This window comes from Helianthus annuus, chromosome 11 (assembly GCF_002127325.2).
Source record: "Helianthus annuus cultivar XRQ/B chromosome 11, HanXRQr2.0-SUNRISE, whole genome shotgun sequence".
Lineage (NCBI taxonomy): Eukaryota > Viridiplantae > Streptophyta > Magnoliopsida > Asterales > Asteraceae > Helianthus > Helianthus annuus.
In genome coordinates, this window is record NC_035443.2 from 189,761,869 (window position 1) to 189,784,481 (window position 22,613).

The following is a 22,613-nucleotide window of genomic DNA, read 5'->3' on the forward strand; positions in this document are numbered from 1 at the left end:
ATAGTTTGACTTTTCGATTAAACGAGTTTGGCTCTGTCATTTCTCAAATTGAAACCACTTATAAGTTGGTATTTATATGGGAAACAAACCCTCAAAAAGGTATTCTCTGATTCCCACTCTAAGCATGCTATTTGTCGAGTCAAAGATGTTCTTAAAAAGTCAACAGAAATCGTTTTTGCGAAATATAGCATAAATGGTAATGTAGACGACATGCAATCAGTTTGATCATCAAAAATAACTTATAATGAATATAAGAATGTATTTTATCATAACCAACTCGACAATCATTAGTATAAACTCGGATCGGAACCAAAAGTCCTATAAAACGACTTTTTCGTTGACTCTCGATTCGGATCCATGCATGCATGTTTGAGATCTGTATTAGAGTGTATTTTAGACCATTTTTATTTTAGTCTAACTTTCTGGAATTTTTGCATCTCGAGTCTATGCTTAACCGATTCATATGCATGTTATCGATTATGCTTAAAAGTTGACTATTTTGCCCTTTTTGATATAAAACGTGATTTTTGGAAAAGTGAAAGAGTAGAAATCTTTATTATTAATTTATAAACTTGCACCAAAAATTTGAGGTCAGTTGGTGGTCCAGATTTTGAGTTATGGCCGATAGCGTAAAACTATATCTTTATGTTTAATAAACGGCGCATTTAGCGTATAACCTATTTAAGGCCACTTTTCGATGTAAAACTTTTTACCCACTGATGTTATATAATATTCTGGGATTTTCGAAGATTTTTATTTAATTTTTGGCTGATCGGATCATACGTCGCTAAGTCAATTCGGTTAATGCCGGTTTTGACCGTTTAAGCCATAAAATGAGTTTTATACATCCTTTTGACCCCAAACCTTTTTCTACTGATTTTATTTGTTAAATAAATTATTTTAAGCGTTCTGGAAATATATAAATCTCATCTTTCTTTTGAAAACCCGGAAACGGCTCTAAATCGCATTTTTAAGCGTTTTTAGCGCATAGTAAGCGTTATACTCATATTAAACATATAAGACTCATACCTACTGATGTATTTAGCATGTTTTTATAAAATAATAGTAAGTATAAACTTTTGAACTCAGAATTCCAGTTTTAACATTTTTAGCCCTTGTGAAATTACTAAAATACCCCTACGGTGCATAGTTTGATTTTAAATGATAAGTTTTGTATACGGGTCATACACTACTGTTATAATATGTCATACTAAGTATATTTACTGTATAAATCAGACCTGTAACTTAGATTTCCGAATTAACTCTTTTATAATCTTTTAAATGACCAAAATGCCCTTATAAGGCATAAATTGAGTTTAAATTTATTCGTGGCATAATAGAACATAAATTGCTGATATTATATCATATTTAAAGCATATTATCTCAGGGAACTTGCATATGACTCTTTTGCCTACCCGTAACGCTCTTTTAGCGCTCGGTTCGGTTTATGTAACTAGTTTGCATAAATTGACCGAAGCGGGTCAAACGTTATCATTTTTGTCTCAAAATCCAGAATGTATTTAGTATACCCATATTATACAAGTATTCAAACTTTTCGGGTCTAAATCACGTTCTATCCGGTCTTCGCTTAATCGTGCGCTTGAACCGTATATTTCCTTAAAACTAACCGGTCTAAGCTTAGGCTTAATTAAAGACCCGTTAGTATTCTAACTGGTTATTTATACCATCGTTCCAGACTAGAGCCTTCCGGTAAATTGTACCTACGCTTACTTAAGTGAATACGGGTGAGTTATTATAATTCTTGCTATTTAAGACAGGAGCTAGCTCAGGTAAATACTCTTAACTTATTTTCCCTATTACGGGCTTGGGATACGGTAATATAAATACCGCATGGTCAGGTATGGGATTCGAAGACCAATGTGTCGGGAAATCCAAATAACCTGTTTTAATTCGTATTGCTTGACTGAAACATTGGGGGTTAATGCGACCGTGTCCTGGATATCCTTGACTCATTAATTACAATGGCCACGACCTAAGCACGGGGTGTAGGCATACACCTGACAGATGCTTTATGCTTATTAATTGATTATACCCAATAAGGGATTCCCAATAGGGGAATAGTGGTGTGTCGGTTAATCTTGAACCGGCATAGGACCGGGCCCCGCATGTAGAGCAAGTTATGTAAAACTGATAACATGAGATATAGTTTGTCCCAAGTATAAAAGATTAATCTTGCCTTGTGCATCTTAATCGAGTGTCAAAATAGTTTTGTGCCTTGTGCGCCTAAACCAATTTTCATAAACTCTTTTCAAATGAGTCAGTTGAGTGTATTTACCAGTGAAAACTGACGTATTTTCCAAAGTCTAAGTGACAGGTACAAGTACGTAATAGGCTGGAAGCTGCTCAGGGCGTTAATAAAGAATCTTGCAAGTTCTAGGCGTCTAAAGTCTGTTGAACAACATTTAAGTTTTAAGATCCGCCTGTGGATCCTCTACTTTCCGTTGTAATACTTGATATTACTTTATATTCGGATTGTATTATATTAATCTTTTGCTTCCGCTGTGCATTTATATATTGTGTTGTTTGACTATGATGTTATCAACTACGTCACGATACCCCACACCGGGCCCACCGGTGACACGTGGAAATTCGGGGTGTGACAGGTTGGTATCAGAGCCAACATTGAGTGAATTAAACACTAGCCTTTTGTGTTTAATCTCAATGACACAATAGCACATTCATTAACCTTCTGAGTCTAGACTTAACATAGGAATACCCTCATCTCTATTCGGAGAATTTTTTATTTCAATTCTATATATTCTTGATATGTCGTCAAGCAAAGAAGCCATAATGGAAATTCTCCCCATTAGAAGCCTAGGGAAGGCTGAGCTTCGTACCGCGACCAGGATTAACGTACGACCAAGGAGAGGACATTCAGAACAAAAATGAAGAAGAGACTCCTTTTACTGAAGATCGTTTCCTTAAAGTCTTTATAACGATATTTATCTTTTTGGTCCCTCTGAGGACAACATCATTTCTTTTAAGTCCCTTTTTGGGCAATTCTATACCTCTTTTAAAAATCATTGGGATGTTTTACCTAGATTTCATTTATATCATTATGTATGAATATAATATATGAAGTAAATTAAAATAACAATTCTGTTATAAGATCTACCATTATTATAAGATGGCAAAATCTAAAAAGGGACAAGACCTAGCTCAGGTGTCATTTAAGACAGAGCCAAGATGGTATCTCCATAATTAGATTCAGATCCATAATTAACGTCTCAACTTAGGATTGATCTGCGTTATGTTAAAAGAGAATCTTAGGGGTGAAACCTAGCCACGTGTCGTCACAGACGTGGCCAAGACGGTAGAACCTGTCAAAAAGATTCCAAATTTATGTTAACATCTGAAAGCGTGTTAACATGCTGGGCAAATTGTGATGCAGTATAAATCACACAGGCCAAATTTGAAAATTGGGAATTATTTAAAATTCCCTTCAAGTAAAATAGCCATCCATTAAGGATGAAGTGCCTACGGGTAATAAATTTGAAAATTGGGATTTATTTAAAATTCCCTGCAAGTAAAATAGCCATCCATTAAGGATGAAGTGCCTACGGGTAATAAATTTGAAAATTGGGATTTATTTAAAATTCCCTGTAAGTAAAATAGCCATCCCTTAAGGATGAAGTGCCTACGGGTAATAAATAACGTCCTCTGGGACTAAGAGACAGTAGAAGTCTGCAACTCACTGTCAAGAAGGGTAATGAACTGTAACTCAGACCCAAATACCTCGATCCTGTGAAAATCCTGGATATAAATTAAACTTGTCTACGTGACTAGGCTTTTTATGCCATAGTTATATTTTAAATAAATTTAGGATAATTATAATCCTGAATAAAATAAATATCATTCTTTTCCTGCCTGTAATTATATTAAAAAGAGTCTCAAGGGGTATAACCTAGCTTGAATGTCGTTAGGGACCTGGCTAAGATGGTAAGACCTGTTTAAAGAGATTCAGATCCTTGATAAACACCTGAAAACGTGTTAACACTCCCGACAACAGTAATGCGATAAAATCACGATTGTCATCTCTATATTAGGAACTTCCAAACCCCTTAATTAGCCTATATGATCGATAGGAATCATGGCTAATAAACGTCGAACATGAAAATGATACCTTCCAAACCCCTTAATTAGCCTATATGTACACATCTAAACATCCACCTGGGATGTATACCTTCGGGCAAAGATGCATACATGAAAATGATAGTTTTATTTCATGACTTCTTGCCAAGACAATGACTTATGAAATTTTCCGATCCAGAGGAATCATTGATTATGTATTAAAAATTTCCCTAGTGACAAGGCATCTGTGCCATCGAAAAGTCCTATGGAACAAGCCATTGTGCTATATAAGATGTCGCTACGACATCGACAGTCGTGACTTATGTCCCCTGTCTAGTAAGTATAAAGGATTTATTCCATTTAAACGCCAAAGATGGTTTATTTAAAAATCTAGGCAAAACATGATCAAATAAACTAAATACTATCTATTGGCCTATATGGTTTGTTTGCACCATGGCTATTTAAATTATCAAGTTCGACAATTCCCTATAATTAAGTAAGCTATTACTTCATGGTTAGTTGGCCTTCAAAGCTTCACCATGGCTGACTCCTCTGGGGCTCACGATCATCTAGTTAGTCAGAATGATGTATATTGACTAGCCTTTGTGGCAAAATAAATTATCTTCCACAAGAGGACGGTTGTAGTCTTTGACTCTCTGTCCAAAGGTGAAGAACTATGTTCGAACCTTAAGATCTCTGATCCAATAAGATTGCAGCTGATATATTAATTCCTTAAGTGCCATATTTTGTATGTCCTTTGTGACAAGGCCTTCGGGCCTATGATTATTAATGTCCTTCATGGCAAGCCTTCCAACTATCTAAAGATTGTCGTTATGACAAGGACAGTTGTGACATTGTGACCCCCAGTCAAAAGGTAATGGACTCGGTCCGAACCATAAACAAAATTGATGGTCCTTTTTTACCTAGGCTAAATATAATTGACATACTTTCTAGTAGCATACTATAAGGAAGTTATAAACCAAACAGCCATTATGGTTTAGTAATACCATGACCTTATAAATCATCCATTACGATGATTCCATAATAACTTGCATCTAAGCATATGTTATTTTTGGGTGTTAGTACCAAAGCTCCAGAATGGAGGTTTCCGACGAAGCACACAGCAGTGCAGCGGCTAAAAACAAGGGTGCAAATATAAATATAAATGTTAATGGCACTACTCTTCAGGCGTTGATTAGCGCAGCAATTAGTGAAGTTGTGGATAAGGTCCTTGAGAACAAAAAGGAACCGAGTGTCACTCACTCAAAGAGCCATACGGAAACGCATACATCAGCTCGTAAGGAGAGCTCCGTTCACTCTTCAGATGAAAAGAGCGAACCTCAGGAATTAGTACTCTATGATAAGCCCCGTTCAACTGAGGGCAGGTGCACCTACAAATATTTCGTCTCATGCAAACCCAGAGATTTCAATGGCGAAAAAGGAGCAATTGATGCTATGGAATGGCTTGAGGAAATGGAAACGGTTGTGGACATCAGCGATTGTGCTGATAAGGACGTAGTAAAATTTGTTTCACAATCTTTTAAAGGAGAGGCTCTTGTATGGTGGAAGGCCATGATGCAGTCCACGGGGAAAATTCCCCTATACCTTATGGGATGGTCCAAGTTTGCGGACCTTATCAAAGAGAACTACTGTCCACAACACGAAATGGAAAAGGTGGAGACAGATTTTCTGAATCTCACAATGAAAAACCTAAATTGTCAGCAATATGTTACCGACTTCAACTCCCTATCTAGACTGGTACCCTACTTAGTTACCCCGGAACCAAAACGCATTGCGCGTTTCATCGGTGGTTTGGCACCTGAAATAAAAGGGGATGTTAAGGCTTCAAGGCCAACCAACTACAGATCAGCTGTAGATCTATCCTTGTCTCTCACTCTAGATGTAGTGAGACAAAAGTAGTTCAAGAATGAAACTAATGACAAAAGATAAAGGGAGGAGGATAACTCTTAGAATCCTAAGAAGAGCAAATCCAAGCTCAACAATAACCAACAGGATTCCAACAAAAAGCCTACATGCAAAACCTGCAAAAGAAGACATTGGGGGCAGTGTCGATTAAGCCAAAAGATAAAGCAATGTGGCATCTGTAAAAGAACTGGCCACCAGTCCCACGAATGTAGGGACATGAAGGATGCAAACTGTTTCAGCTGTGGTGAAAAGGGGCACATCAGTACTAATTGCCCTAAGGCTGCCAAGAAAGGAGCAGCTAGGTCGGGAAAAGATAAGAAAGGAACCGCCTAGACTACCGGTTGAATACCTGAGACAGTGCACATCGATAATAGCAATAGGTACGTCCTTTACCGTTTAGCATTGATAGTGACTGACAAGTATTTTTACATTGATGCAAGGGATAATAAACCTTTAGCAAACCATAAGCTTAGCAAACTATGGATTACACTCATAAGGACTCCATATATTAAATATGAGGTATAAGTTACCAATGGAATCTTTAATGACCTCTCTCCCATCCTCGGAGAAAATCCTTTCATAAGAATATGGAGTACTCTTCCCCAGAAAGAGTACGACAATATATATATTATTTATTTTATTTTATTATTTTTCTCATTGTTTTCTATCGTCTGCAAATGCCAAACTATGTTTGATAAGAGTACCATATGAGGATTTGCGTATCCTAGTGTGTCCCATAGATTGCTTCCATGCCTGATCAGTATGGAGGTTTAATGCATGGGATCCCCGAAGATATCCCAATGATCATATTGTACTAAAGTCGACTAGTAGTATTCAAAGAAGATATCCAATATAAAAATGTCCTTATAAGTATCTCTACTTAGGGCATCTTTGCAATGGTAAAGGGAATGTGTCATTTATCTGACACCGAAAGCGATAGATGAGCCAAAGCCTGAGAATGCAGAAATCTCTGACATCTCTATGTGTCATAATTAGCTTCTTTATAAGAATTACCATGTTTACCTTCTGAGAGGCAAGAGGATGTTAGGACAAACATCCCGCTTAGGGCTGAAGTTATTGTAAGAATCTTATATCTGTTATTGCCAACGAAATAGGAAGAACTAAGAGCCAAATCAATAAGTTTTGGACAAGGTTTCGTAAAGCCAAAATTCAAAGTTCTAAGAACTCCGATTTTTTTTAGTAAATAAGAAAGACGGTTCATCTTGCTTATGCATTGATTACCGCAACCCTATTTAGGCAATAACTAGGAATCCCCAATTGCTGCCAGGATCGTCGATTTATTCGACTAGCTGTAAGGAACAACTATTCTTTGAGATTAGTCAAGCAGTGGTTGGAATAACCATACCGCCTTAAGATAAGCTTTTCGGTATTAGTTGTTATATAAGTATCAATGCTACTCCTTTGGGAGACCTTGTATAGATAAGATGTTAAACATCTATTGCTAGACAAAAAAAAATTGGTAAGTCCAATTATCAGGATCTAAAAGTTTCCTTGGAAACAACGAATAAGATCGAGCAAATCCATAACCATCTATAAGTTGCCAGTATTCGGCAGAGAATCAGGGATTCATGGAAATAGCAAACCTCCTAAGTTCTTGTTAAGAAATAAGGTTCAACAAAAGATATCATCCTGGAAAGGTGTGCCATTCGGTTAATTGCCAGGCTAGTAAGCTCTGAATATATGAAATCATTCGAAGGAATCGAATGTATCAAGATCAAAAAGCTTATAAGCTAAAACCTATTTAAGGAGCTTGGCGGAGCTCGCAATGCATTACAACTAATAGTTTAAGGATATGTTTCCCCAATAAGTCAAGAAGCATTATCACATAATGATGTGCAAAGTTATGATATAATAAGAAACCTGCGTCGATTGAGGATCGACAAGTTAAGAAGCTCCAAAAAGGATACATGTACCTATTATAGAGGTCAATTTGAAGGCTTAGAGAGACTCCGGATATGCTATAGAAGTTAAATCCATTATATGACAAAAGGTACTTCCAGCATTTTGGCAAATCTCGAGGTCGAGATTTCTTTTAAGGGGGTGAGGATGTAACACCTCGTAAAATCACGTCCAATGATATATTGACACGTGTAATAAACCCTAATAAAGTCCGATGTTGAATTTAAGGGACTAACTTTTCGAAAAATCGAAAACTTTGATAATAAAAGGACTGGAAGTGTTAGCATGCCTAAAATAAGTTTCCAAATAACCTCTCACGGTGTTTACATTCACAAACGTGCCACTTGATGAATAAGTATAGTCGTTTGCGTAATTAATGGAAAGTTGCGCAATAAAAGGATTAAAAGCGTCAACATGTTAATTCTTACCTCTGAGTGACCTTCTATCAAACCGGGAGCTTAATAATATTTAATTATACTCTCGGGAATGCCAAATGATGGCCATCTAAAGTTTTTATGCCTATAAGCAAAGTTACGCGCAACTTTGCAAGTTAGAGGGGCTAAAAGTGTCAATATGTTTAATTATACCTCTGAATGACCTTTTAGCGAACCCGAAGCATCGTGATGTTTAATAATACTTTCAAGAATGCCTAATATGGATTAGATGAGGCTTCAATGCTATTAAATGTTGTAATGCGCAAGTTTGCGCAAAAGAGGGGCCTAAAGCGTCAACTTTTGAATCTATGCCTTTCGGGGACCATCTAAGCGATCAAGATCGCATTAATATTTAAGTATATGCTTGGTAAGGATAAATATGGGTCATGGAAGGCTTGAATAGCATTAAACGGCACTTCGCGCTACTTTGCGCAATTTAAGGACTATTTGCGTCAAACTGTAAAAGTATGTCGATTCGTATGATAACGGACCTTCCGGAAAGTGTCCATGAGTTAAGCATACCCTAATTATCATTTCTATAGCTTATATTCAGGCTTAGAGGTGTTTGGTGCGCAAAAATAAACTTTAAGGTCATGTAGGGACTAAAGTTGACAAACGGTGAAAACTATGGATCGTAAGGGTCCAAAGTGTCAACAATGGATAAATAGACTCTATAATAACCCTACATAATGTTTATAACCTTAAACGGATGGATCATGGATCATACGAAGCGGGAAATGCACGAAAGTGAGGAATTGCAAACTATAGGGGCCAAAAGTGTCAACATGTTGAATTTATACCTCTGAGTGAACTTTTGGCAGACCCGAAGCTTTGTAAGGCTAAAATATACTCACTAGAATATGTGGTAAAAATTTCATGAAGTTTCGTTAACGTATGAGAAAGTTATGGCCAAAACCGTACTTGAGGGGTTAAAAGCGTCAACGTCGAATTTCATGGCTTTTCGGGTGAGCGCAAAGTTAACCGAGGACATTACCATGTTGGTAAATGTCCCAAGGTTCTTAAAAACCAAGTTTGGGGGTTTACGAGTCAAGATTCATAGCCAAAACCTCGCGTGCAAGGACAGGGACCAAAACTGCCAATAATTAACAAAGTTTGGCAGCTGCCAATAAACCCAGGTGCAGCAGATTGCGACCAGGGGCTGTTTAGTCCATTTTTTGAGTGGGAAACAGCTGGGATCACCTCCAATTCTCACCAATAGATGGCCATGCATGTCTAGGACACCTGGTGCACCCTTACAACATCAGATTTCCCCATTTAATTAGCTCATTTCTCCATTTTTTTTTGAGGCATTTGCATTGTAAACAAGAACATCACAACTATCAAAACTTCACAAGGCATTCCAGGAACTCTCTGGTCATCAAGGCAGCCTCCAAGTGTTTTCTAGGCTTCATTAGGACCTTTGTAAGCATTCATATCATTCTCCAATCCGTTCTAGCATAGATTATTAGTTAAATGTCAAACCGTTGTTCATATAGTTTGACTTTTCGATTAAACGAGTTTGGCTCTGTCATTTCTCAAATTGAAACCACTTATAAGTTGGTATTTATATGGGAAACAAACCCTCAAAAGGGTATGCTCTGATTCCCACTCTAAGCATGCTATTTGTCGAGTCAAAGATGTTCTTAAAAAGTCAACAGAAATCGTTTTTGCGAAATATAGCATAAATGGTAATGTAGACGACATGCAATCAGTTTGATCATCAAAAATAACTTATAATGAATATAAGAATGTATTTTATCATAACCAACTCGACAATCATTAGTATAAACTCGGATCGGAACCAAAAGTCCTATAAAACGACTTTTTCGTTGACTCTCGATTCGGATCCATGCATGCATGTTTGAGATCTGTATTAGAGTGTATTTTAGACCATTTTTATTTTAGTCTAACTTTCTGGAATTTTTGCATCTCGAGTCTATGCTTAACCGATTCATATGCATGTTACCGATTATGCTTAAAAGTTGACTATTTTGCCCTTTTTGATATAAAACGTGATTTTTGGAAAAGTGAAAGAGTAGAAATCTTTATTATTAATTTATAAACTTGCACCAAAAATTTGAGGTCAGTTGGTGGTCCAGATTTTGAGTTATGGCCGATAGCGTAAAACTATATCTTTATGTTTAATAAACGGAGCATTTAGCGTATAACCTATTTAAGGCCACTTTTCGATGTAAAACTTTTTACCCACTGATGTTATATAATATTCTGGGATTTTTGAAGATTTTTATTTAATTTTTGGCTGATCGGATCATACGTCGCTAAGTCAATTCGGTTAATGCCGGTTTTGACCGTTTAAGCCATAAAATGAGTTTTATACATCCTTTTGACCCCAAACCTTTTTCTACTGATTTTATTTGTTAAATAAATTATTTTAAGCGTTCTGGAAATATATAATTCTCAGCTTTCTTTTGAAAACCCGGAAACGACTCTAAATCGCATTTTTAAGCGTTTTTAGCGCATAGTAAGCGTTATACTCATATTAAACATATAAGACTCATACCTACTGATGTATTTAGCATGTTTTTATAAAATAACAGTAAGTATAAACTTTTGAACTCAGAATTCCAGTTTTAACATTTTTAGCCCTTGTGAAATTACTAAAATACCCCTACGGTGCATAGTTTGATTTTAAATGATAAGTTTTGTATACGGGTCATACACTACTGTTATAATATGTCATACTAAGTATATTTACTGTATAAATCAGACCTGTAACTCAGATTTCCGAATTAACTCTTTTATAATCTTTTAAATGACCAAAATGCCCTTATAAGGCATAAATTGAGTTTAAATTTATTCGGGGCATAATAGAACATAACTTGCTGATATTATATCATATTTAAAGCATATTATCTCAGGGAACTTGCATATGACTCTTTTGCCTACCCGTAACGCTCTTTTAGCGCTCGGTTCGGTTTATGTAACTAGTTTGCATAAATTGACCGAAGCGGGTCAAACGTTATCATTTTTGTCTCAAAATCCAGAATGTATTTAGTATACCCATATTATACAAGTATTCAAACTTTTCGGGTCTAAATCACGTTCTATCCGGTCTTCGCTTAATCGTGCGCTTGAACCGTATATTTCCTTAAAACTAACCGGTCTAAGCTTAGGCTTAATTAAAGACCCGTTAGTATTCTAACTGGTTATTTATACCATCGTTCCAGACTAGAGCCTTCCGGTAAATTGTACCTACGCTTACTTAAGTGAATACGGCTGAGTTATTATAATTCTTGCTATTTAAGACAGGAGCTAGCTCAGGTAAATACTCTTAACTTATTTTCCCTATTACGGGCTTGGGATACGGTAATATAAATACCGCATGGTCAGGTATGGGATTCGAAGACCAATGTGTCGGGAAATCCAAATAACCTGTTTTAATTCGTATTGCTTGACTGAAACATTGGGGGTTAATGCGACCGTGTCCTGGATATCCTTGACTCATTAATTACAATGGCCACGACCTAAGCACGGGGTGTAGGCATACACCTGACAGATGCTTTATGCTTATTAATTGATTATACCCAATAAGGGATTCCCAATAGGGGAATAGTGGTGTGTCGGTTAATCTTGAACCGGCATAGGACCGGGCCCCGCATGTAGAGCAAGTTATGTAAAACTGATAACATGAGATATAGTTTGTCCCAAGTATAAAAGATTAATCTTGCCTTGTGCATCTTAATCGAGTGTCAAAATAGTTTTGTGCCTTGTGCGCCTAAACCAATTTTCATAAACTCTTTTCAAATGAGTCAGTTGAGTGTATTTACCAGTGAAAACTGACGTATTTTCCAAAGTCTAAGTGACAGGTACAAGTACGTAATAGGCTGGAAGCTGCTCAGGGCGTTAATAAAGAATCTTGCAAGTTCTAGGCGTCTAAAGTCTGTTGAACAACATTTAAGTTTTAAGATCCGCCTGTGGATCCTCTACTTTCCGTTGTAATACTTGATATTACTTTATATTCGGATTGTATTATATTAATCTTTTGCTTCCGCTGTGCATTTATATATTGTGTTGTTTGACTATGATGTTATCAACTACGTCACGATACCCCACATCGGGCCCACCGGTGACACGTGGAAATTCGGAGTGTGACACCCGTTCGCTTAAATGGTCACCAAAAGGCGTAGATTCAAAAGTTGACGCTTTTGGTCCCTCTATTGCGCAAACTTGCGCATATCATCGTTTAATAGCATCGAAGCCTTATCTAATCCATATTATGCATTCTTGAGAGTATTATTAAACATCACGATGCTTTGGGTTCGTAAAAAGGTCATTCAGAGGTATAATTAAACATATTGACACTTTTAGTCCCTCTAACTTGCAAAGTTGCGCGTAACTTCACTTATAGGCATAAAAGCCATTAATGGCCAATATTAGGCATTCCCGAGAGTTTAATCAATTATCATGAAGCTCTTGGTTTGTTAAAAGGTCACTCAGAGGTAAGAATTAACATGTTGACGCTTTTAACCCTTCGGCGCGCAAACTTTCAATTAATTACGCAAACGGCTACTCTCGATCAACAAGTAGCTTATTTGTGAATATGATTGCTGTGTAACGTTATTCAGAGGCTTATATTAAGAATGTTAACATTTCCAGTCCTTCTATGAACAAAGTTTTTGATTTTTCGAAAAAAAAATTAGTCCCTCAAATTCAACGTTTGACTTTATTAGGGTTTAGTACGCGTGCCGATATATCATTGGATGTGTTTTTACGAGGTGTTACATAAGTGCATTTATGTAATCTATATATAGTCTCTCTTATTATTTTTTTATCAACAACAACAACCATACCCAGTAAATCCTAAAAATAGCAAAGCTACTTATAGGGTCTGGGGAGAGTGGGATGTAGACAAACCTTGCCTCTATCCCTAGGGATAGAGAGGCTGCTTTCAGAGAGACCCTCGGCTCCAAAACGAACAGCATACCAACATACCAAGTCAAAGAATATAGAAACAAGAAATTTTGGGTTGACTGAGAACATACCTGACTAGTGCGGTTAGAAACTGCAGTTTTGGGTTCTCTTGTATAAAAACATAAATTTCATAACGAAAGTCAGTGTAAAACTACAAAACGAATTGATCATACCTTGACTAGTGTAATCAGGAACGACAATTTTGTGGTCTGGTGTTGAAAAAATTTAATTCTGAAACAAAGGACGGTTAGTAAACAAAAAAATAAAGTAATATTGGTGAACATACCTGACTAGTGAGTATATTGGGGTTTGTATAGAAAATTTTTTGTGAACATCCCTGACACATGCTGGGTTGTGAGCTGCTGTTTTGGGGTCTGCTGTCTAAAAAAGTTAAAAGAAAATTCGTTATTCTAGGAAAAATGAAGTACTATTCTAGAACGTAACTTACTAGTGAGGCTGTGAATTGTAGTTTTGGGGTCTCAGGTAAAAAACCGAAACTTCAAAACAAAAGTCGGTTATTAAACTGAAAACGAATTATTATTCGGGACATACCTGAGTCGTCCTTGGCTGTAAAATAATATTTGAGAACTTTCTAAAGGTAATCGTAATTCCTTGAATATTATTGATGACTATCAAAAATATATATACAGAGATTACGCCCAAAAAACAAGAAGCTAAACTAGGAAAGAAATAAATACAAATACAAACTAATAATAATCTCCTAATATACAATATATCTTCTAGGCTAGGAGTTAGCTACAAAGTTTAAATTTTCTAAGAAATGTAAAAAGCCATAAAACATCAAAATGTCAACCATAAACACACCCAAAACCCGCAAATAACAAAATGAAGATTGCTAAAACATGCATGTGGATGATAAAGCTCTAATTATCGAATTACAAACATTATTGTGTTTTATGTTGATTAGCATATTGTGTTTCATATATTTGTGATTATATTGTAATTATGTATAGATTACAGTTTCCATGTTTAGTGCTAGGGTTAGTCCCTATATAAAGGGATCCTTTGTAATCGTTTTATTCATTTAGAAAATATAATTCACAGCCACTTTTATGGTATCAGAGCTCTGCTCTATACCCTAATTTTTTCCAGCCGCCAACCAGAAGCTTTCGAGCTAACCTGCTGTTTCGACAACCTTCTTCTTTTCCGATAACCCAGCACTTCTACCATATGGATCCCGAAAACAAAAAGGATGCACCTGAGTCATCCATTTCCGATAAACCCACCAAAACCCTGCACCCAGCCTACTCAGTAACAAACGTGCAGTCCAAGATATGTACCCTCGATGGCGTTAAGGTTACGTATACTTCCTGGGTCAAACTTTTCCGGCTCCATGCTGTGGCATATCAGGTCTTCGATCAAATAGACGGAACCGAACCCCCACCAAAAACCGCTGCCGAATACCAATCATGGAAAGAACTGGATGCTCTCGTTCTCCAATGGATTTACAGCACAATGTCTGATGACCTCCTACCCCGGGTTCTTGAAAGCGGTCCTACGGCTCGCCATGCGTGGGTAAAGCTCGAAAAAATATACCTGAGCAACAAGAAAGCTCGGGCCGGGCGCTGGAAACCAAGAAAGCTCGCGAACCAACTCGAGGACGTGGACCATCCGGTCACTGAAGAACGTCTGGTACTTCAACTTGTTCGGGGGCTGCCTGGAGAATATGATACGACTGCCTCTCTTATTAACGCAAATAATGCAGATTGGGATCTTGCTAGGAACATGTAGGAGGATGAAGTTATTCGACAGGAAGCAAGCCAAAAGACCACCCAATCCGTCCATGTTGCAACCTCTCAAAACAAAACCTCCCCTAACCAACAACACCCTCACCCTCCAACCGGTTCCAATAACTTCAACAACCCCTCATCCCAGCAACCCTATTATAACCGATCTGGACGTGGCCGAGGACGGAGTCGGGGGCCTAGTAACCGAGGCCGCGGTTATGGACACAGCAACAACCCTTCACCACAAACTTGGGCCCCAAATAACCTCCCCTACCCCCAATGGGCTTGGCGGAACACTCCACCTTGCCCCTATCCGACCCAACCCGCCTTTCAGCCCACTACTCCCTATTCCCAACCCACGACCCGAAACCAGTCGGCCCATTATACTGCAGCCCATCCGCCGACCCTGAACCCACCTGCACCCGCCTACGGCCCGCCACCTTACACACCACAAGCCCACTACAGTGCTAACCAACCTACGAGTTACAATCCTATGTGTCCATCAGACCTTAATGCAGCCTTCTCCTCGATGCAGCTCAACTATGACCCGAACTCAGTTATGGACATGGGAGCAACATCACACGCCATAGATGAACAAGGTATGATCAAAACTCCCGACTCTTTTCCTATTAACAGTAATATATTAGTCGGCAATGGCGCGTCTTTGCCCGTTCACGGGTCGGGAACGAGTTATCTAACCTTACCCAACCGAACTTAAATACTACCCAGAATCCTTTATTGCCCACAAATCATTAAAAAATTAATTTCTGTTAGACGATTTACTCGACAGTGTTTCTATTGAGTTTGACCCCTTTGGTTTTTCTTTGAATGACCTTCGAACTGGGCGTCTTCTTTCCCGCCACAATAGCACCGGGGATCTCTATCCAACAACCCGCCACCACCAACCACGACTACCCCGCCCCCCAATTCAACAGACAAATTAAAACCTTCCAATGTGACCTCGGCGGTGAGTTTGACAATAATGCTTTTAAATATTTGCCACCCAGCACGGCTTGTTATTTCGTTTTTCCTGTCCCCAAACTTCTTTTCAAAACGGCCGTGCCGAGCGCATGATCCGTCGTCTAAACGACATCATTCGCGCTCTCCTTATCCACTCACATCTTCCACCTACTTTCTGGGTCGAAGCTCTTCACACCGCTGCTTACCTTCACAATATTCTTCCTACGAAAAGACTCGACTTTTTTACTCCTACTTTTGCCCTCTACCTTCGACACCCAACATACGACCATCTTCGGGTGTTCGGATGCGCTTCGGGGGTACCGATGCTTTGACCCTACGACCGGGAAAGTCACTATTTCTCGGCAAGTTTTGTTTGATGAAACCATCTTCCCGTACACCATACCCACACCCACCCCATCATACCGGTTTCTTGACGATATAACCCCCCCCCCCCCCTGCGCCCCAGATTTACCTTTTCTACACCCGTGAACTCCAACAACCCGCCACCACCACCCACGACTACCCCTCGGCCTACTACTACCACTACTATTTCCCCTTTCCCCTACACCTATTCCCGTCGCCAGCGACCATCACAAACCCAACCTGTCCAAACATCCCCGGCCCCTATACAACCCTCTAGCCATCCGTATACACTCGTCCCGCAGCCACCATCACAACAAGGTCCGGCTGTCCAACAGCCTACGGTTGTACAACAGCCGCTACCCTAGCCACCTACGGCTGTCCAACAGCCTACGCCACCGCCCCAGCCGCCCCAAAATCAATCTTCGCACCCAATGGCCACCCGATCCAAAACCGAAAGCCTCAAACCTCCCCTCTATTCCCTTAACACTAATACCTTATCTCCTGTCCCTAAAACCTACCAACAGGCCTTTACCGACCCGAACTGGTTGCGCGCCATGCAAACTGAATATACTTCTTTACAGGAAAATGAGACGTGGGATTTGGTCCCTCGGCCGGCTGATAGACCTGTTATCAGATGTATGTGGCTCTTTCACCACAAATTTAAATCAGATGGCTCGCTTGAAAGGTATAAGGCGAGATTGGTTGTTAATAGGAAATCACAAACCGCGGGCATTGACTGTGAGGACACTTTTAGTCTGGTTGTAAAACCTGCCACGAATCGCACCGTGTTATCACTTGTCGTTTCTAAATCGTGGCCCATCCATCAGTTGGCTGTCAAGAACGCTTTTTTACATGGCCACCTTAAATGAAACGGTCTTTATGCATCAGCCGCCAGGGTTCATTGATAGACGATTTCCAGGTTTTGTTTGCAGGTTGAAGAAATCTTTATACGGGCTTAAGCAGGCTCCACGAGTTTCGTACACACGGTTTGCGAACTACATCTTATCCCACGGGTTCAAGAGTAGTGTGTGTGACAATTCTCTATTCATATACAGTAGCGGCCAGGAAATTGCGTATCTTTTGTTATACGTAGATGATATTGTCCTCACAGCTTCCTCTAACAAGTTGCTGCAGACATTATTCAGACACTCTCACGAGAGTTTGCCATGTCTGATCTGGGTTCATTGCATCATTTCTTGGGCATTCGGGTCACTCGTCAAGCAAATGGCCTATTTTTGGATCATACACAGTATGCCAAAGACATCATTGCTCGGGCCAACATGACGTCTTGTAAACCCTGTGCAACTCCAGTTGATCTATCTTCTAAATTAAGTGCCACACATGGCCCTCTGTTTCATGACCCAACTCTTTACCGCAGCCTTGCTGGAGCTCTTCAGTACCTCACTTTCACCCGTCTGGACATATCTTATGCGGTACAACAAGTTTGTTTATTTATGCACGAGCCTCACGATCCTCATTATGCTTTCATGAAGCGCATACTTCGGTACATTCATGGGACGTTGGACTATGGCATCCGCATGACAAGATCCAATACGCATTCCTTGGTTGTCTACTCCGACGCTGACTGGGGCGGGTGCCCGGATTCTCGTCAATCTACAAGTGGTTATTGTGTATTTCTGGGGAATAATTTGCTTTCTTGGTCCTCTAAGCGCCAACCTACTCTTTCGCGTTCAAGTGCGGAGGCTGAATACCGAGGTGTTGCGAATGCCGTTGCTGAGGTCACTTGGTTACGCAATTTACTGCTTGAGCTACACGTCCCCTCCTCCAAGCCACTTGAATACCGTAGTGTTTTGTGATAATGTTTCCGCAATATACTTGTCTGGTAATCCTGTACAACATCAGCGTATGAAGCATATAGAAATCGATATCCATTTTGTACGCGAGAAGGTCCGCCTAGGACATGTCCGGGTCTCTCATGTCCCTGCTCCGTATCAGTACGCAGATATATTTACCAAAGGATTATCTCGGCAACTCTTTCAATCATTTCGATCCAGTTTGACCGTTTGCCCAAGGACCGCTCAAACTGCGGGGGAGTATTAGCCAAGATTTATGCATAAGATTAGGATTTTCATGTATTTGTGATTATATTGTAATTATATATAGATTACAGTTTCCATGTTTAGTGCTAGGGTTAGTCCCTATATAAAGGGATCCTTTGTAATAGTTTTATTCATTCAGAAAATATAATTCACAGCCACTTTTACTATTAAGGTTTGAATATGGTATTTTAGTAATCTTTACTTTGTTATTTGTGGGTTTTAGGTGTGTTTTATGGCTGAAATTATAGTGTTTTATGACTTTTTGCACTTTTTTAGGAAATTTGGATTTTGTAGCTAAACCCTACCCTATCTTCTAAAAACTTGACATAATAAAATGGAAGTCGATTAGTAAACCGAGAAGAAATTAAGAATCATGACATACGTTGCGTGTGTTTCGCTGTGAGCTACAGTCGTCAAGCCTCATGTAGAAAAAAATGTGAAACTTAAAACCGTGGACGGGTAGTAAAGCTGAAAAAAGAAGTAAGATTCTAGAACATACCTCAATAGTGTTAGGTTGTGAGCACAGCCGTCTTTAAGTCTCGCGAAGAAAAACCTAAAATTGCAAAGAGAAGTCGTTTAGTAAACAGACCAGACTAGTGCTGAGTTGTTAGGTGCAGTCTTCAAGTCTCGTATTGGAAAGCTATAAATTATAAACCTGTAGCTGGTTAAACAGAAAATGATGTAATATCCGAGAACATACCTCAATAGTGTTAGGCATGAGAAGCTGTCTTTGAGTCTCGTGCAAAGCACATGAAATTCCTTAAATAATCGTCGGTTAGTAAATTGTAAAGGAAGTAATATTCGAAAACTTAACTGACTAGTGTTGGGGTTATGAGCTGGAGTCTTCAAGTCTCGTGAAGAACCTATAAGTTTAAATTGGAAGCCAGTTGTAAACTGAAAAGAAAGTACAATTCGAGAACATACTTCAATAGTATTAGTCTTTGAGTCTCATGAAGAAAAACCTAAAATTGCAAAGAGAAGTCATTTAGTAAACTGAAAGGAATTGAGATTCGAGAACAGACCAGATTAGCGCTGAGTTGTGAGATGTAATGCATTCTTCAAGTCCTGTATAGAAAAACCTGAATTATAAAATGGGCGCTGGTTATTAAACAGAGAAAGATGTAATATTCGAAAACGTACCTGCCTAGTGCGGGGCTGTGAGTTGCAGCTGTAACACCCCGTATTTTTCCAGATGTCAAAGTCAAAGTCAAATGTTGACTGTTATTGGAATTAAAGTTATTTTAATTTTTATTTTTGTATTATGTGGAGTAAGTGTTGTGTAATCAAATTAATCGATCGATAATCTAACTACGAACCGACGACCGACTGTGAATAATAGGAAGTAACAATGCAATAAAGTTAATCAATCAACAATCAAGCTAATCAAATCAATCATCGAACTCGAATACGGAAGTTTTTTGGTGCTTTATACGTGTGTGTGTGTGCCTTACGTGTTACTTGTGCATGTTTATTTTACGATGTTATGTGTGGTGAATCAATCGAATCAAATCGAAACTCGAAGGATAATCAAACTCAATCGAAATCGAAACCGAATTGTGAAATTAGGATGCTTATATGTTAGATATAGTGGTTAGGACTGAAAGTAATTTGATTAGGAACTCTATCGTACTCAAATCATCGTTCATCGGAATCGAAATACCAAAAATCGTCGCGAAACTCTCAAAAAGGAACTCCCTGATCGAACAGGACCACTGATCGAACAGGCTAGCCGATCGAACATGCTGTTCGATCGAGCAGCCCACTCGACCAGGAATCCTGGCCGATCGGTTGAGCCTTTCCTCTTTTGGAAGCCTATAAATAGGGCTGTCATTGTCATCTTTACCACTTTTGGAAAGCTCTGACCGACCAGCCCTTGTTCTTCATTATTTCTCAGATTTCTCTCCGATCATGTAAGTTTTCACTCCAATTCTTGTACGATCTTGTTCATTTAATGATTCTACATCTTTCCATCTTTCAAAACTTGGATTCTAACCGTGAAATCACCAAGATCTAGGCGTTCTTGGGTGATGTCATCATGGTGTTCTTCAAGAACACCAAGTTTTGGCATCATTCCACCATGATTAACTTAGATCTAGCCGATTTCCACATAAACAACCTAAAATCTACCAAAGATCTTAACATTTCACGGTGGAAAAGGATTGAAAGACGGATTTTCAGCTATCTTTCAACTCTTTTACACTCAACCGGTGAAAACGGAGCTTGAACCAACTTACAAATCATCCTAAACAAACACATGGTTCAAGATTCGGATTCTACCTATGAGGTTCATCGATTTCGGGTTAAATGTTAAACTGAGATTCCGAACCGTTCACTGACCGGACTTGGGTGATTCCTGCCCGAACCAGTGAACCAAGTAAGGACTTATGTTTTATGGTTCAACTCGTTATCAAACTACCTCAAAATCACATCAAGTTAATCAAGCAGCCAAGTGCTAGAAGATAGGCTAACCAGGTCAGAAATGTTGGCCGAACGGTTAGGCTGTCCGAACGGACAGCCCAACCGAACGGACTACCCAGCCGATCGACCGGGCCAGCCGATCGGCTAACACATGGCCCCACAATTTCACAAAGTGTAGTATTGATGAAGTGATGTTCGATCGACTACGCCACTCGATTGTAACATTACTCATCGAATCATGATATACTATACTTCAACACTTAACCATTTTTCAAAACATTGGAATGTCACCCGATCGAGCATGCCACTCGATCGAGTGACACACTGCCAGTTGATTACACTGAGGTGACTAACCGATCGGTTGGGCTAACCGATCGAACGGTCCGTTCGATCGACCGACTCGAAAGGTAAGAACACTTCGATGTTTTCAAATGCTGCAACTAAAACTTCAAAAGATCAAACCATCATACACAAATACATCCTTTCCTAAAGGAAGAAACAATCCACTCGAAAGGACCAGCCGATCGAATGGGAATGTTCCAACGGACTTTCAAGCTGAACGAACAGCCCGTCCGATCGAACCAGCTGTCCGATCGACCGGCCCGATCGATCCATCATCACTTGTTTGCATTTCCGCGTTACTCATCATTATGCTATCGAACTATTCAGGCTAACTTACTCTCAGCGCTCCCTTCAATCCATACCAAATCACTGTGAGTATACTCGATCCCTTTTTGCTTTTAGCACTTTTGGGTGTTACATACGTTATCTATCAAAATCACAATCAAACACGAACTATTTGAACGCTAACCTAATCGCATGTGCTACTTGACTAAATGATTGTTGTTTATTATGTTTACACGTGGAGTGCTATCTACCTGATTTAGCAACATAGTACTATAGTTTGGACTCAGCACCCGTTCCCACGGGGGTTGCTAAGGACAATTACTTGCATGGATTACGGTGGTAATCATGTATTGCGAACTGTCTCGGACAGTCAACCCGCAGTCGTTGGTACCGATGGTCCCATGTTGATAATTTACATGCATCGTTTTCCTCTGTGTACGTGCCTGGTTATGCGTAAACTATTCAAACTCTATATGCTAGTATCAAACTTGTGTACTCACCTTTACATTTTATGTATTGACTTTATTTTAACGTATGTGACAGGTGTTTAAGGTGTTAGCTAGCTAGGGAAGCGAGGCATAAATAAGTTTCTAGAAGCCCCCAACAGTTAGTTGTCGGCCCTGAACAAGCTCCTGGGTCATAGTTATCTGTAGATCTTGTCCACTGGCACTATAGCCAGAGGAGTCAACAGAACAGGGGTCTAGAAGCAGATAAACAACTTTTTGTAATAATATTTGAATCTGAGTTGTCGGAACAGTGACATTTGTTTGGATGTTTTCTGTAATAACTTGTTATTTAATTTAGGATACGGTATGGGACGTATCATTTAAACTGAATTTGTATGATAGTTGTTGTGGAAACTTCTGGACAATCTGTTTCGCTCAGTGCCACGCCCCGATGATTCTGCCATCGGTTGGGGTGTGACAGATTGGTATCAGAGCCATAACTATAGGGAATTAGGTTAGACACGACCTAGTCCGGGTCGCTGTCTTAGAGACCTAGACTATAGCTAAGAACCAAAAGACCAAGTTTATGTGCTTATTCGTGTTATCCTTTGCTAATCACTGCACTCAAATTCCAATCAGGGTCAGCAATTTAGAAAGGATTAGGTGTGAAGGCCATAAACTCCTGAC

At 39.2% G+C, this 22,613-nt stretch overlaps 2 protein-coding genes across 2 annotated transcripts; both read left to right on the plus strand.

Annotated features, from left to right (window-relative positions):
- Positions 1-14,495: 14,495 nt before the first annotated feature.
- On the plus strand, positions 14,496-15,056 carry LOC110889035. The gene has a single exon (XM_022136525.1). The coding sequence runs from the start codon at positions 14,496-14,498 to the stop codon at positions 15,054-15,056; it is 561 nt and encodes a 186-aa protein (XP_021992217.1).
- A 2,485-nt stretch (positions 15,057-17,541) lies between these two features.
- Positions 17,542-18,192, plus strand: LOC110889036 (uncharacterized mitochondrial protein AtMg00810-like). Its single transcript, XM_022136526.1, has one exon. The coding sequence runs from the start codon at positions 17,542-17,544 to the stop codon at positions 18,190-18,192; it is 651 nt and encodes a 216-aa protein (XP_021992218.1).
- The last annotated feature ends 4,421 nt before the right edge of the window (positions 18,193-22,613 follow it).

Bases quoted from the DNA above. Each gene is read 5' to 3' on its own strand.
- LOC110889036 (XM_022136526.1), top strand. From the start codon at position 17,542: ATGTCTGATCTGGGTTCATTGCATCATTTCTTGGGCATTCGGGTCACT.
- LOC110889035 (XM_022136525.1), top strand. From the start codon at position 14,496: ATGGATCCCGAAAACAAAAAGGATGCACCTGAGTCATCCATTTCCGAT.